Raw genomic sequence first — 17,098 nt, 5'->3', positions numbered from 1 at the left:
ACCTGCAAGTAAAAGTCAATATTTAAAAATAAAACGGCAATAACCTTGAACGCATTTCCCCAAACAACTTAATGTTGTGATGCATATTTTTAACGATAGAAAGTCGTTCTTTACAAAGCAAATGAGAGTCGGACGGGTACAAACCTGCTTTGTGTAGCACAACACGAGGCTGGTTGCAAACTTTGCCCAGCGATTGAAGATGTTGCTCGTTCTCTTCTTTTATTCCACAAAGTTCCTCTTTGTACTTGGGTGTCGTTCTTGCACACATTTTCAAATGATAATTCCCAAAAATCCGCACTTGATCTCTGCTTGGCGATGAGTCATGTGCCTCTTTTTGTTAGCGGCTAGCTAGCTAACAAGGTAAGCTAACTACGCCGAAAAGCATCAACGCGCGAAAATGAGATTATCGGGACACAAAGACTTAATGAATTATATCGACGTCCTTGAGAGTAGCACTGGACATCCTGTGAAAAAATTACAGTCAGTTCCACACTAAATCAGAAGAATTTAGCGGTGGGTGTTTTTGTTCCGGTGTTGACGGGTCAGTGGATGTGGTCGAGGCCCTTCGCAAGCTGCGCGCTTGCTAATGACGTCATGCTTTAAGCACGTATTTTTCAAATATATTTCTTTGCCTCTGTGTTTGTTCTGTTTTGATATATATTTTATATAACATTTTAATTCGGTTGATGAAAAAAATAACAAAATAACTAAATTAACGCCGCATTCGCGAGTCAGCTCCTACGTCACTTCCGCCTATTTCCCGAGAAGCTGCTGCTGGAACAGCAGTGGGACGTTTACGTTTCTCCTACGGAACTTGCAACAATGCTGTGGTTCAATCGGGCTGCAAGATTGTATGAATATAATGTCTGCATATACTAGCAGTGCTTCTCAATTATTTCACACCCGCCCCTACCAAGAAGAAAAAGATTCGCGCCCCCCCACCACCACCAATTTGTTTTCTGTCTTTGTAGATTGATATTAGATTGTCAATAAAATATCCCTTAACTAAGCTAAATTGACAAGAAATATAATTTTGAGAACTATTATAGTGAGGATCTCGAAGCTCAGTACTCTGTTGTGCAAATATTGATGAGATGACACATATTTGTCATGTTATTGTTGGAGTTGGGTCACCGTGGAAATAAGAAGTAGTTAGTAAATCAACCTTTAAAAGCCAAACTTCCTCCAACGCGTCTTCGTTTTTTTGTACTCAAGAAGAAAAGGGTCAAATAAAGACTCAACAACTGATTAGAGGTCCGATATTTAGTTTCTTCCATTTCTGGAGTTCAGGAAGTACAAAGATAGATATCTGGGTGGCTTTTTCTTCATCTCACGAGAAACTGCACTCGGGCGAGCACAGTCGAAAAATGCGGGCCATCTTTCAGCCCGCTTCAGTCTTTATAGGAGTTTTTTATGTCAAGGGTAATGTAGGTTGAATCGGTCGTCCTCGCTACCTCCCACGGCACGGGTCCACGTTCAAGGGAAGGTCCTCCCCAGGTTAATCATCGTCTGGATAGTTGATTCCCGTCTGGTCCCCAAGACTGGCACGCCAAGGCTGGCCTTCTCCGGCGGGCAGTCCCTCCGTCTCTCTCTCCGCTGGCATTCTTTTGTAATCTTGTCGGTGTGTGCGCGTGTATGTGCAAGTGTATGTGCAGGTGTATGTATATGTCTGTGTGTGTGTATGCGTATGTGCATGTGCTCCGATCTCCAATTGTTATGTCTTTCGGAATGTGTTTTTCTTTTGATAGCGTCTGTGTGAGTCCTCCAGTGCCCAATTTGGTATATTTCCCTCTACAGCCCATGTGGAGAATGTGCTTCGTCGTATTTGTCCATGAAGTGCTGTGAATGTGAGGGCAGCTCATGGAAATGCTATGTGTAGAGGTTATTTTAGATTCCATTAGTTTCTTCTTATTTTCGTTGTTCAACCTCTTCGTTTGGTGGCGAATAAAAACAACTTTTTACGCGTGAACAAACACTGATGGTCGAAACACGGCAAAAAGACCGTGTTGCTCCTTCGCCATCATCTTTATTTCTTCTTCAACCAAAAAACACTTTCTTCTTCGTGCATTACAGTAAATAAAGAATTGCGCCCTCTAACGTTGACACATTTCACTCCACAAATCAAAATAATTACAAAAGACAAAGAAATGTATAATTTCTTCTCACAAACATACAAATGGCAAAAAACAAATATTTGCAATCATTATCCATAAAAATATAAACATTTGTGAAATGGCGCTAACAACTCATATTCACAGACACAAAAGACAAGGGCCTGGAAACCCTCAGTGTTGAGAGAACACTATATCTGCAAAGGTAGGCCCCGCATTGTCTCCCTATACATTGATGACGGCGCTGAAGAAAGCGGACACAGAGACTGTGACTGAATAAGTCATCAGAGCTGAACAGAATATCATTATATTATATGGCGAGCGAAGGGTTGATGATGGCAATGATTATGAGAGGGCTACGGGAAAAATATAAGCCTTTCACGTTAATGGTGACGCACGACTCAATGGACGTTTCGCTGGGGGAGTTCAAGGCCAAATTATGGAACTCCGAGGCAGCGGAAGACAAAGGATCGCTCGCCGAGGAGGCCGGAGGGACAGTGATGAAAGCACGGGCGGCGCAAAAGAAGAAAAGCAGACCGCCGACGGAGCTGGCGTGTTGGCGATGCGGCGAAAAGGGTCACCGTAAAGATGACTGCTCAAAGACTAGTTGGTGTAGTTTCTGTTAACATACAGGACCAGCGGACAAAGCATGCCGGAAGAAGCGCGGACAGAGCGCCCGGTACGCGTGCGTCCAAAAAGGCGGAGACGATGACGCCGGTGGCAGCCATGAAATGCAACATGATGACGCCAGGAGCGCAACCGGAGGTGAGGATTACTCCTTCAAGACGGAGACTGAGAATACCAACTGGACAGCACAGCAATTTCAACAAAAGGTACTGATTGTGGACACAGGTGCATCGTCCCACTTTATGAACGACAAAAGATGGTTTAAGAACTTTGTGAGCAATTTCAGGCCGGAGAAACACAGCATGGGGCTCGCAGATGGGAAACGTGTTTTTGGGCTGGCACAAGGCAAGGGAAACGCACAGGTGTGTCCAATAGTCAGTAAGGGGCGTCGGTGTAAAGTTACGTTCAAGAACGCCCTCTACATCCCATCCTTGCCTCAAGAACTGTTTTCCGTGAAGCGAGCTACAGCTAAGAGTGCCAAAGTCTTCTTCAAGGAAGGTGAAGACGTTCTTACGGCGCCTGATGGTCCAACATTTGACATTTATATGTATAAAAGAATGTACTACTTGATAACAGAGTGTCATGAAAACGATGTGTGTAAAGTCAGCCATGATATTCAGACATGGCACGAGATAATGGGGCACTGCAACTATGAGGATATATTGAAATTGCAAAATGTAACAGTTGGCATGCACATTAGTGGTGCGAAACACAAGCCTGATAAAGAATGTGATGTATGCATAAAAGGGAAGTTCACCCAAACGAGAAACCGAAATCCAACTGACAAGGTAAAGACATTGCTAAAACTGGTGAACACAGATTTAGCTGGTCCGATTAGCAACAAATCCATTGATGGTTTTAAGTATGTGCAATCTTTTACAGATGTGTATACAGGTGCGGTGTTTGTTTATTTTTTGAAAGCAAGGATGATGGCGATGCTCTTCAAGCTACCAAGAAGTTCTTATCTGATGTAGCACCATATGGCACTGCGAAATACATACGGTCAGACAATGGAACCCAGTTTACAAACAGAGACTTTAAGACACTGCTACGATAGAACAATATGAGACATGAAACCTCCTGTCCTTATTCCCCACACCAGAATGGGGTAGCTGAGAGGGAATGGCCGACTCTTTTTGATATGGCTAGGTGTAAGCTTATTGACTGCAACTTACCAAAGAGCCTGTGGCACAATGCTGTTCAGGAGGCGGCATATATAAGAAATCTGTGTTTTAATAAGCATACAGGCACCACTGACAGGAAAAATGTGTCATTTATCAAGGATGCACAAGTTCGGGTCAATATGCTATGCCTATCAACAAGACAGGATTAAACTAGACTTTAAGTGCGAAAAAGGACACTTTGTAGGGCACGACAAAGGCAGTCCAGCCTTTCTAGTTTATTATCCAGTGAGGGAAAGGTGCAAAAGCACAGACTGGTAAAGTTTGTCAGCAAGACAACATGTGAAAATGAAACGCTGACTTATGAGTTAGATCTGCAACCTAGAGTGAGTTGTGAAGTCAAAGACACCCCACAACCTCGTGCGAGCACAGACATACAAACTGGTGGTTCAAAACAACCAAAAGATGATGATGACAAGCACCCTAAAGGGACACCACAGGTCCCAAGTAGTGGGAGATATCCTACTCAAGAACGAAGACCACCGGGTTATCTAAAAGATTACACTCAAGACAGCAGTGAGGAGGATGACAGTACACTCGTTAGCACAGACTACTGCAACAGAGTAATGTGCAATATTCCCCTAAACTTTAAAGAGACCTGAACATCAACTGAGTCAAAAAAATGAAAGAAAGCAATGGAGAGATGAAGTCCTTAGAGGAAATCCACACTTTCACTTTGACTAAATTGCCAGATGGCAGAGAGACAGTGGGAGGAAAGTGGGTCTATTCAATCAAGGAAGGCAGTGATGGACGTGAGATGTACAAGGCCAGGTTTGTAGTGAAAGGTTATAGCTAGAGAGCAGGAATAGACTATGGTGAAATATTCTCACCAACAGCAAATCTGACTCGTGTACGGGTGGCGATGCAAAAGGCTGACGTAAAAACAGCTTATTTGCACGCACCCATTGATAGAGAAATCTACATGGAACAACCTGAGGGTTATGAGAAAGGAAGAGATGGGCTAGTGAATAAGCTGGAGAAGTCCATTTACGGCCGAAAACAATTTGGACGTAATTGGAATTTATTACTTCACAAATACCTAATCGGGAACAAATTTATCCAGAACCCAGCAGACCACTGTGTATACACGAAAGAGTCTAAAGTAGAAGGGAAAGTGATAATTGTTATCTGGGCTGATGACCTCATCATTGCCGCCAATAACACAAAAGTGGCTTCGAGGAAGTGAAGAGCATGCGATCCACCAAGTTTAAAATGAAGGACCTAGGCAGGTTAAAACATTTCCTTGGCATGGTCTTCAGCCACTCGGAAGGCCGTGTAAATGTGACACAAAACAAGTATGTAGAAAAGATCCTAAACCATTTTGACATGTAAATGTGTCGAACAAGGGAAACACCCTGCGAACAAAAACTAGACTACACTGAAGATGCGCCGAGAATGACTGATGTAAAAATGTACAGAGAAGCGGTTGGCAGTCTCATATATTTGGCCACCGGCACACGCCCTGATCTATGTTTTGTGGTGAGCCGACTATCGCAACATTTTTTCTGAACCCACAGATGAGCACTGGATCACGGTCAAACATGTCTCGCGTTATTTCAGAGGTACAACCGACGGACAGCTCTGTTTCAGAAAGAGCAGTGAGGGTCTAGGCCTTCGAGCTTACAGTGATGCAGATTGGGCGTCAGACGCTACTGACGGATGCAGTACCACGGGGTATTGTGTGAGTATGTGTGATGACAGTGCACTGGTCTCATGAAGGACCAAGAAACAACAAACAGTAGCACTATCTACCTGTGAGGCAGAATACATGGCTTTAGCCCTAACAATACAGGAGTGTATTTATTTGGAACAACTGTTAAAAGGTATTGATGACTATGTGTACACGAAAACTATCATTCATGAGGACAATCAAGGGGCTATCGCACTTGCGAGGAACCCTGTATACAGGCAGAGGTGTAAACATGTGGACATCAAATATCATTTTATTAGATCCATTATAAAAGACGAGAAGATGATACTTGTTTACTGTCCCACAAATGACATGGCAGCAGATGTTATGACCAAGCCTGTTACCAAATCTAAATTGAAGAAATTTACAGGGGTCCTGTTTGGCATGTAAATATTTGACATTCAAATGTCATGTTATTTTTTTATGTCTTTGTGAAAGTTGTACAGTATACAAGCCATTCATAAGTGGGAGTGTTGAGTGTTATTGTATGACTGCTTGTTACTGTAATGTGCTTATTTGCCACAAGGGGTGCTGTCGCTAACAGACGATGCCATGTTAGGCAGGTGTTCAAGCCTTATTTCTCTCTCTCTGCTTTTGGCTCTGGAGAAGAGCAGTTCGTGTGTGTTGCTGAAATAAACTACGCCAGTTGGCTAACGAGAGAAGTTGTCTACATATCAGAATTATTCTTCTGCTGCGACTGGGCATCAAGGTATAATCCTATGATGCCACATGACCATGGATTTTATCAGATGTTATTCTACATTTGCCATGACGCAACTTTATTTCAATACATAGTGCACATATCATGTTGCAGTGGAGTGAACTGTGCTGAGTGTTTGCAGTGTGGGGGGTGATACAGGGGGGCCTCTCTACTGCAGAGAGGGGCTTCTAGGAATTGGCAGGGCGGTGGCACTTCTTCAGAAGTGAGGATGAAGTAACCAACGTCGTGATGAGCCCTGATAAGAAGAAGTTGGCCCCAAAGTCTGACGCAAACAACAACATGCGGGGTCCTGATAGAAGATGTTGACGTCAAAGTCAGCTGCAGTCAGCTGCGACCCACGGCGACACGCCAATGATGAACCGGACTAAACCATCTTTTGAGAAGAGGAACTGTACCACCCTTTAGTGTAATCTGATTTCTTGAAGTGTAATCTGATTCCCCGATGTTATAAGAGGGAATGTGTGAAAAGCATTGACGAACAGGGGGGAGATAAAGTTGTCAAATAAACTTTGTTAACCTCTCAGTATCCACTTGGGCTGTGCGTCTTTCTCCTTCCAGCTATGAACCCGATATGTCAAATTGGCGAACCTGACATATAATTGGTCCTTCGAGAGCCGTGAACCCAACATACTGGAAGCGTCCGGGGGCGAAGCCGACGACCGGGGACAATCGTGGCCACGACGAGGATTTCTTTTTTTTTTCCAGGATTTATTTTTCTTTTCCCCTTTTTCTTTTTGTTTTTTTGTGTTTCTTTTTTTGGACCTGGTCCTCGACTTTGCTGCTGGAAGGCTGAAAGTTGAAGGGAGGCTGCGGAGAGAGACGTTCAGCTCATCTTGGGTGAGTGTGTCATTTCCGAATGGGATAAATGTGGGCATTTGAAGGGGTACGTAGTTAAATTCCGTGGGGATATTGGAGGGCGGACTCCACTACGAATAGACAGAGTAAGTCTTTAAAACTGTGTAAAACCGTAAGAATACTAGTCAATGTTACGTGAAGAGACAGAGATAGTCTATAAAACTGATAGAGGATAACAGGGGTGTATCCTCCACGCGCGTTTGAAGGGGGAAAAATAAGGGGAAGAGAAATAAGGGAAAAGAGAGAGATAAGGGGAAAAAGAAAAAAGGGGAAAAATAAAAGTCAAGAGGGAAAATCAAGGAAAAATAGGGGGAAAAATAGTGTGAATGAATAAGTGTGTGTGGCGCTATGCGATAAATGGATACATAGAAATGGTTGCCCCCCCCCGAAATTTTATTGTCGTTGGGCTGAATGTCATTTTCCAATGAGAACATGAGGGTTTAGTGTCTGTATGTTTATCAGGGTGCAATATTAGCTTCGCCAGCAGAGGGTGCCTAGGACCTTGCTCATCAGAGCCGACGCTGACTACCGTAGCAGAAGAACAGTCAATTTGTGATGACGCAAGAGAAGCTACGCTTCAAGAACATTTCTGAATGTTACTATTGTGCCCTGACAGGGAGAAGTGCTGCTGATTGGAGAAAAATAAATACGTTGCACGGCAGATGAGTTGGCCCATCATTTCAAGCTGTGTAACATGTGCATGGAGGCTTGCAACCTCATTTTGGAACGGGAAATTTAACTAACAACTGTCTGGGAAGCAGAAGCTTGGGAATTACCTAAAACAGAGTAATTGTCAACCTGTTCAGGGATTGGAGAACAGTTAAGGGAAACATGGGGAAATCAAACAGTAAAAAGCTAGAAAAAAAGGATCCGAAACAACAATTGACGTGTAAGGACTAGAAATTTATAGAAAGCCAATGTCCGGAAAAAGTAAAACATTTAAACTTATGCTTGCGTAATGAAAGCCAGTTGAGCAAGTGGAACAAGTGATTTTATTGATGACTGTGGAAGGCACCGATTTCATAAGCACAGTTTCTTCTCACACCTTTTCCATTAAATACGATTAAAAAGACAACTGAAAAGCATAATGTTAAAAAATATGTATTAAGCTGACCAGCGAATTCATGTTATAACAAAAAAACAAATATTAAAACTTATTATTTTTTTATTCCCCAGCCATTATTTTTGTATTTATTCAATTACTTCGACTTTTACCTGCTGGTACGCCATCCGGTGTGCCCTGTGAATGTTATGATCCTCCAGCAGAACTGGAGGGTTGAAGAGGACTCTCCAAACGCAGACACGGAAAAAAGGTGGTGATACAAAGATAGTGTAGCGACTTTGTAAATAGTTCAAGGGTTCTGTGTTTTCCTCTTTTCTGTGGAGGCTGTGAAGGCAGCAGGGGAGTGAACTTTATGTTGTTGTTGTGTTGCTCTCTCTCTGATCGGCGTGGTTGCGGCCAACAGCAGCCGTTTTTGGCTTAATAATAAAAGCGTTCGCTGATGGACAAATTGGCCTGATATTATACAACGTTACAATATTTATTATAATCACAATATAGTCAGTGTAATCAGCGCGTCTCGCAGCAGCTGATGGCATGGCGCGAGACTATCGCTGGAGGAACGCCCACACAGCTGAAAAAACAAAAACACACGCGGCATGACAGGCACGGATCATGACAGTGAAATGAAAGGTGGCATTCTTCATTTATTTATTTATTCATTTATTCATTCATAACTGACAGCCTCGCTCTCCGCCGTTGCCCGGGCGGAAGGTGCTCCTATTCGGCTTAACTACCACGCACGCCGGCCGGTCTCCTTCGGAGCTCACGCACGGTCCCGAACGAAGCCAAATGTCGCCGCGCGAGTGCCCGGGCGAAAGTTGTTTATCTTCGGCTTGACAGCCACACACGCCGGCCGGTCTCCTTCGGAGCTCACGCACGGTGTCCGATCGTGTACGTCGCCACCAATCGTGTCCGGGGGAACCTGCTCTTCTTCGGCCACTCTCTTCTTCGTCCACTCTCCTCTTCGGCGCACGCCGGCCGTCTAACCGCTTCAGCGCCCCCTTGTGCCGCTCGGCGAAACTACAATGTTCCCGAATATTTTTTAGACCCGCGAAGCACTGAACCCGCAAAAGGTGAACCGCGAAGTAGCGGGGGTTCACTGTATTAAATGTATGTGAGGGAATATTTGAAGAGTTTGAGTTTTGTTCAATGGACCATACATATACGAGCCAGCCAAACACACCGAGAAAACCAGCGCTGACTCCAGTCGCCATCAAATTGCCAACTCCTGACATGCCAAAACCTTGAAGAGAAACTGAGACGATTTGCGTTTCTCTTTCTTGTTCTTTTTATAGTTCAACTTCTAGATCTGTTTTTCACCTTTTCACAACGTAATGAAGGCCAGTTGAGCAAGTGGAACAAGTGATTTTATTGATGATTGTGGAAGGCACCGATTTCATAAGCACAGTTTCTTCTCACACCTTTTCCATTAGGTACGATTAAAAAGACAGCTGAAAAGTATAATATTAACAAATGTTGTTACAGGCAAAGTTTCCTTTACATGTTTGATGTAAACACACAAAACAAATCATGATCACTCAGACACATTGCTTCTTCTGGCACAGATCACATTGGCTTAATGTCAATAAAAAAGCTTTGCAAAATTGAATTTATCATATTTTATTCAAAATCAAAATTTACATCTTACCACAAAGAGTCAGTTCCTTCAGTTATTTGTTTTCTTTTTTTTAAGCTTCAAGGATTGCTGCTTTTCTCACCAGCACAATTGTGACTCTCCGCATATTGTTTAGTGGAGAATTTTTTAGCACAAACGCTGCAACTGAATGGCTTTTCTCCAGTGTGTGTTCTTGTGTGGTTTCGTAAATACGACTTTTGAGAGAACCTCTTGGCACAAACTGAGCAGGAAAAATGTTTTTCTCCACTATGTGTTCTTGTGTGTTTTGTGAAATTTGACTTATCAGAGAAACTTTTGCCACAAACTAAGCAGGAAAAAGGTTTTTCTCCACTGTGTGTTCTTGTGTGGATTGTTAAATCAAACTTTTGAGAGAAGCTTTTACCACAAACCAAGCAGGAAAATGTTTTTTCTCCAGTGTGTGTTCTTGTGTGGATTGTTAAATTTGCCTTATGAGAGAAGCATTTTCCACAAACTGAGCAGGAAAGAGGTTTTTCTCCAGTGTGCGTTCTTGTGTGGATTGTTAAACTTGAATTTTGAGAGAAGCTTTTACCACAAACTGAGCAGGAAAAAGGTTTTTCTCCAGTGTGCGTTCTTGTGTGGATTGTTAAACTTGAATTTTGAGAGAAGCATTTTCCACAAACTGAGCAGGAAAAAGGTTTTTCTCCACTGTGCGTTCTTGTGTGGATTGTTAAACTTGAATTTTGAGAGAAGCTTTTACCACAAACCAAGCAGGAAAATGTTTTTTCTCCAGTGTGTGTTCTTGTGTGAATTATTAAATATGACTTTCGAGAGTAACTTTTGCCACAAACTGAGCAGGAAAAAGGTTTTTCTCCAGTGTGCGTTCTTGTGTGGATTGTTAAACTTGAATTTTGAGAGAAGCATTTTCCACAAACTGAGCAGGAAAAAGGTTTTTCTCCAGTGTGCGTTCTTGTGTGGATTGTTAAACTTGAATTTTGAGGGAAGCTTTTACCACAAACTGAGCAGGAAAAAGGTTTTTCTCCACTGTGCGTTTTTACGTGCCCTTTTAAAGACAGCTTTGAAGTGAATGAGTCAGTGTGACATGCCCTTTCACCTTTGGCTTGCCCATCATCATCATCATCATAATCATCGTCATGATCGTCTGATAATGTGTCCTCATTATGTGCTTGTGATGGCCCCCAGTGGTCTTCATCACCTTCTGTTGTCACATGATGACTTGAGCTGATGCTTGTAGGCTCCGCCCCTCTCTTGTCCTCACTCTCATCCTTGTTTTCATCTTCAGTCTTTATAGAGACAATGTTCACTGGTGACTTGTTGATCTCCTCCTCCTCCTCCTCCTTTTTAATGTGAGTCAAGTCTGGCTCCTCTTTCACAGAACGGAGATCGTTTTCACTGACGTCTGTAGGACACAAAAAGACAAATTTGGTTTGGTCAAATCAAAGGTCAGGCGGCGACTTTGTATTATATTGTTTCTACCGTGCTACCTTGCCTTGTGCCTGCCGCACACGGAGCAATGCGTGCGACCCCAACTTGGACCGGACCATGGGGACACTTCACAAAATTCCGTCCTACGATGTAAACCTCCTTTTAGCAGCACAACAGTGATAAACGAGCATTTAAAAAGGAAGCACGTTGCGGCCGATGCCCGATTTCATTCCTGACATAGTCACAGACGTTTCTGGAAGCGAGCTGAAGTTAGCACACACAGGCTATTGTGTGCGTCTGATGGAACACCTGTTGTGGGACCCTAACTTATTGATGGGGACCACTGGGGGCCATCACAACATTATGTCATTGATAGAGTAGAAATCCTTCAAGCAAAATATGTTTACAAGTATTTCTTTTTGCATTAAGAGACAGAACTAAATATTCCTGGGCTTGTTGGTAGAAAAGGGGGTTGTGACGTTCTCCCTTTTTAAGCCCATCCTAAGCCAAAGAGATATATATACAGTGGAACCTCGGTTGTCGACCATAATCTGTTCCAGAACCCTGTTCGAGAACCGATTTGTTCGAACACCGAATCAAATGCAATAGTTGTACGCACTACTTTTCTTTTTTCGCTAGTAGCAGCTTTGTTGCTTGCACTGACCTTCTTAGGAGGCATGATTAGGGGCTAAAACACTTCCCAGCACGTAGCACGCGACAACAATTGGTCAATTGGCTGCTCAGCATCCCACCCTCGCGTGCTCACTCACGCGTTATACCGGCGTTCGAACTCCGATGTTTGTTCGAACTGCGAAGCAAGAATTTCTCTATTTTTTTTGTTCGAACTCCAATTAGTTCGACCTCAGAGTCGTTCGAGAACCGAGGTTCCACTGTATATATATACACAGTGGAACCTCGGTTCTCGACCATAATCCGTTCCTGAACCCTGTTCGAAAAGCAAATTGTTCAAACACCGAAACATTCCTTTGCTGCTTGCACTGACTTTCTTTGGAGGCATGATTAGGGGCTAAAACACTTCGTACACCTATATAAAACGCGAGAGCAAAACGCAGCACGTCCGCACGCGACAACAGTTGGTCACGAAGAGAGCAAGAGAGCGATCTACACCCGTACGCCGCTCAGCATCCCACCCTCGCATACGCACTCACGCGTCATACCGGCGTTCGAACTCCGAGGTTTGTTCGAACTGCGAAGCAAGAATTTCTCCATTTTTTTGTTCGAACTCCGATTAGTTCGACCTCAGAGTCGTTCGAGAACCGAGGTTCCACTGTATATATATTTTTTTTTAAGCATTTTTGAAGGTGTGCCGCTACTTCGCGGATTTTCAGTTTTTGCGGGTGGTCTCGGTCCCCATTAACCGCGATAACCGGGTTTTTACTGTCCTTCCAACTGACTCCTTCCGCGACTCGCACACTCCCCTTCTCTTCTGGTCAAGTGCGCAATCTCCCTTCTTCAAGTGCACACTCTCTCACGTCATCAATCGGGATTGCGCGAGACATCCCGCGACCGACAAAATAAGCACATTGTCCATTACATGCGCCACACCAATCAAAGGTAAGCAGTATTAACAATACAGCAGAATGTCAAACGATGCACAATTATTAACCATATAACTGTGTATATCATAAAGCCATCACAATTAACATTAGTTCGGAAAATATCCCCTTCTTAATCACAACTCAAAGGGATGATTCTATAAACATGCGAACCTTCAGAACACCCATGAACACGTCAACTATAATTTAGCTATTCTTTTTTAACTAACTAATACAGTGATTCTCAAATAGTGGGGCGCGGTGCGATGCTAAGGGGGGCGCATGAATTGATGACAGTGCTCCACACAGCCAGCAGCTAATCATATCACAGCGGGGCGTGTCCTATTTTTCCACTTTTGTGCTGAACAGACTGCAGTTTTCACCCAGGAAATCCATTCAGCACGACATTAAAAAACGACAACGCCGTTCATTCTTCTCGTCTAACAAAAAGAAGCACACGAGTTATCGCTAAGCAGAGATCAAGTGCGGATTTGTTGAGATTGGCGTTTGAAAATGTGTGAAAGAACGACACCCAAGTACAAAGATAAGATAAGATAAGTTGTCCTTTATTAGTCCCACAATGGGGAAATTTGAGGTGTTACAGGAGTAAAGATATAGATCACACAGAGTCGGCGGCGTAATGTAGCCGTTAATGTATAACATTAGCAGCAGACATTCATAAAAAGCATGCAAATATACACAGTATAAACTTATCTAGTGTAAGGAAACACTCCTAATGTCTGTCCATTATACAGAGGGGGAAAACACTGTAATGATAAAAACTACTGAATGATTGGAAATACTGCAATGATAAAAATATTGCAATGATAAAATTACTGTAATGGTAAAAGTACTGCAATGGTAAAAGTACTGTAATAGTAAAAGTACTGTAATAGTAAAAGTACTGCAATGATAGAAAAATACTGCAATGATAAAAGTACTGTAATGGTAAAAGTACTGCAATTATAAAAGTACTGCAAGGATAAAAGTACCGTAATAGTGAACATCCTGCAATGGTGGAAATACTGCAGAGATAGAAGTACAGTAATAAGAATAATGTAATATAAACAAAATACATCATTGGTCAATATTAAAGTACCCCTTGGGTGAAAGTGCAGTAGCGGTTTATATTGCATCCTAGGACTGCACAATTGCACTAATGCCCGCCCGTTTGTAGGCCTGACCCAATGTTCTTGTTAAAAAGTCTGACAGCAGTCGGCAGGAAGGAGCGGCGAAATCTCTCTTTGGTACAGCGAGCGTGTAAAAGTCTATCACTGAAGGAGCTGTAAAGTGTTCTCAGAGTGTCATTGAGTGGGTGGGCTAGGTTGTCCAGCATTGATGACAGTTTTGCCGGCCCCCCACTGACTCCACAGAGTCCAGGGAGCAGCCCAGGACAGAGCTGGCCCTCCTCACCAGTTTGTCCAGTCTCTTTTTGTCTCGGCCCGAGATGCCTCCTGCCCAGGAGACCACTCCATAGAAGATGACTGATGAAACCACCGAGTCATAGAAGTTCCTGAGGAGTGTTCCCCGAACGCCAAAGGACCTCAGCCGCCTGAGTAGGAAGAGTCTGCTCTGACCCTTCCTATAGAGAGCGTCTGTGTTGTCGCTCCAGTCCAGTTTATTGTTCAGATGAACACCCAGGTACTTGTAAGTTGAGACCCTCTCAACGTCTGTTCCCTGGATATTCACTGGTGCAGGTGGAGAGTGCAGACGCTTGCGGAAATCCACCACCAGCTCTTTGGATTTCCCAGCGTTGATTTGGAGGCGGTTCTGCTGACACCAGTCCACGAACCCCTGCGTAACCCCTCTGTACTCCCGATCGTCATCGTCAGTGATGAGGCCGACAATCGCAGAGTCATCAGAGAACTTCTGCAGGTGACAGGTTGTGGAATTGTATTTGTAGTCCGAGGTGTAGAGGGTGAACAGGAAGGGAGCCAGCACAGTTCCCTGCGGCGCTCCCGTGCTGCAGAGGAGCACGTCAGACACACAGTCCTGTGTTCTCACGTACTGTGGCCGGTTTGTGAGGTAGTTGTGAATCCATGTGATGAGGTGGTGGGCCACTCCCGCCTGCTCCAGCTTGTCTCCCAATAAGGCGGGCTGGATGGTGTTGAAAGCACTTGAGAAATCAAAGAACATGATCCTCACCGTGCCCCCCGCCTTCTCCAGGTGGAAGAGTGAAGTGTGGAGCAGGTAGATGATGGCATCATCCACACTGATGCCAGGCTGGTATGCAAACTGGAGTGGGTCCATTGAGGAGCTGACCAGGGGGCGCAGATGGACGAGGACCAGTCTCTCCAGGGTCTTCATCAGATGAGACGTCAGCGCCACTGGTCTGAAGTTGTTGAGCTCCTTCGGATGGGGTGTCTTTGGAACCGGAACCAGGCAGGATGTTTTCCACAGCTGGGGGACTCTGCCCAGCTTCAAGCTCAGGTTGAACATGTGCTGGACGATTCCACACAGCTGGTCTGCGCAGGATTTGAGGAGCTGGGAGCTGATCCCATCTGGGCCTGCCGCCTTCCTCGCCTTCATCTTCCTCAGCTGGTTCTTCACCTGAGATGTTGTGAGGAACAAGGCTGAGCAGGAGGAAGTGGTGGTTGTCTGATGAGGCTGGGAACTGGAGCCTGTGGAGAGAGAGAGGGGCGAGAGAGGGGGAGAGAGGGTCTTGTTCGCAGTGGCAGGAGGGGTGGGTGGGGGCTGCATCAGGGAAGCCTGAGCGGGGTCAGACATTTGATCAAACCTATTGAAAAATAGGTTCAACTCATTTGCCCACTGAAGCCCCCCCCCCCTTCTGGGTCTTACCTGCTTGTCCGTGGCCTGAGATGGTCTTCAGGCCCCTCCAGACATCCCTGGCATTGTTCCGCTGCAGTTGTTCTTCCATCCGCATCCTGTAGGACTTTTTCCCCTCTCGGATCCTCCTTCTCAGCTGACGCTGCACTCTCTTCAGCTCGTCCTTGTCGCCTGAAACAAAAGCCCTCTTTTTCTCCTTCAGGAGAGCTTTAATGTCCGGTGTGATCCAGGGTTTGTTGTTGGAGAAACATCTTACAGTCCTGGTGGGAATGGTGTTCTCCATGCAGAAGTTAATATAGTCTGTAACTGTGTCTGTTAGACCATTAATGTCCTCACCGTGAGCTTCGCTGAATACCTCCCACACAGTTGTGTTGAAACAGTCCTTCAAGGCCTCCTCGGCTTCTCCGGACCATCGCTGAACTGTGCGTGTCACAGCTGGCTGCCTGCGGACGAGAGGTTTGTACACAGGCAGGAGAGCAACCAAGTTGTGGTCAGCTTTGCCCAGCGGGGGGAGGGGCAGTGACGTGTACGCCTCCTTGGTGTTGGCATAGAAGAGGTCCAATATTTTATTGTCTCTGGTTTGGCATGTTACATATTGTGTGAATGAAGGCAGAGAGGAGGAAGGAGAAGCATGATTGAAGTCACCAGAGATAAGGAACAAGGCATTTGGGTGCTGTGTTTGTAGCCTGCTCACAGCTGCATTCAGTACATCACAGGCTGTCTCACCGTTAGCAGAGGGAGGCACGTACGCCGCTACCGCGATCACATGACTGAACTCTCGCGGTAAATAGACCGGACGCATGCTAACAGCTATCATCTCAATGTCCCGACTGCAAAGTTGATCCTTAACAGTTATATGCCCAGGGTTACACCATCTATCATTAACAAACACAGCCAGCCCTCCCCCTTTTCTCTTACCGCTCTCCAGTGTCCTGTCCGCGCTTAGTATTTGGAAGCCGTCCAATTCCACGACGGCGTCCGGCGTTAGCTCTGTTAGCCACGACTCCGTGAACACCAGCAAGCTAGCCTCCCGGAAAATCCTCTCGTGCCGGGTTAGCGCTGTTAGCTCGTCCATTTTGTTGGAGAGGGATCGAACATTCCCCATAATAACGGACGGGAGGACGGGGTGATATCGTCTCCTCCTTGCCTGGCGTTTAGCCCCCGCACGACATCCCCGTCTCTTCCTCCTCAGCTCGCGGGGAATATCGGGTCTCGCTCCGGGAGCCCACGCGGGGTTAGCACGGAGTGCTAACAGCTGATCTCTTGTGTACACGATCGATCCGTAGCTCCGAGTTTCGTCTCCGGACACGATCGCGCAAAAAACAGCCCCCAACAGTAGTAAAACCACCGCAAGTTGGATGTCCATTGCTGAGGTGAGGTAAAAATAAAATAAAAAAGGGTAAAGGGAAAAAACACACGAAAAAGGCTCAATAGTGAGCCACGCTGCTGTAAACAGGCAGCCACTCG

The 17,098-nt window shown here is 44.9% G+C and overlaps 1 protein-coding gene across 1 annotated transcript; it reads right to left on the bottom strand.

Annotated features, from left to right (window-relative positions):
- Positions 1 to 4,044: 4,044 nt before the first annotated feature.
- LOC148341999 (uncharacterized) lies at positions 4,045 to 16,736 on the bottom strand. Its single transcript, XM_088288018.1, has 3 exons — positions 15,644 to 16,736; positions 15,395 to 15,465; positions 4,045 to 4,050 (listed from the first exon to the last, which is right to left on the bottom strand). The coding sequence occupies exons 1-3, from the start codon at positions 16,734 to 16,736 to the stop codon at positions 4,045 to 4,047; spliced, it is 1,170 nt and encodes a 389-aa protein (XP_088144144.1).
- Positions 16,737 to 17,098: the final 362 nt, after the last annotated feature.

The sequence above is a fragment of the Idiotropiscis lumnitzeri genome, chromosome 2, assembly GCF_059441095.1.
Source record: "Idiotropiscis lumnitzeri isolate Australia: NSW breed Sydney's pygmy pipehorse chromosome 2, RoL_Ilum_1.0, whole genome shotgun sequence".
Lineage (NCBI taxonomy): Eukaryota > Metazoa > Chordata > Actinopteri > Syngnathiformes > Syngnathidae > Idiotropiscis > Idiotropiscis lumnitzeri.
Note: the sequence above shows the minus strand (reverse complement) of the source record. Positions and strands in the feature narration are given on the sequence as shown.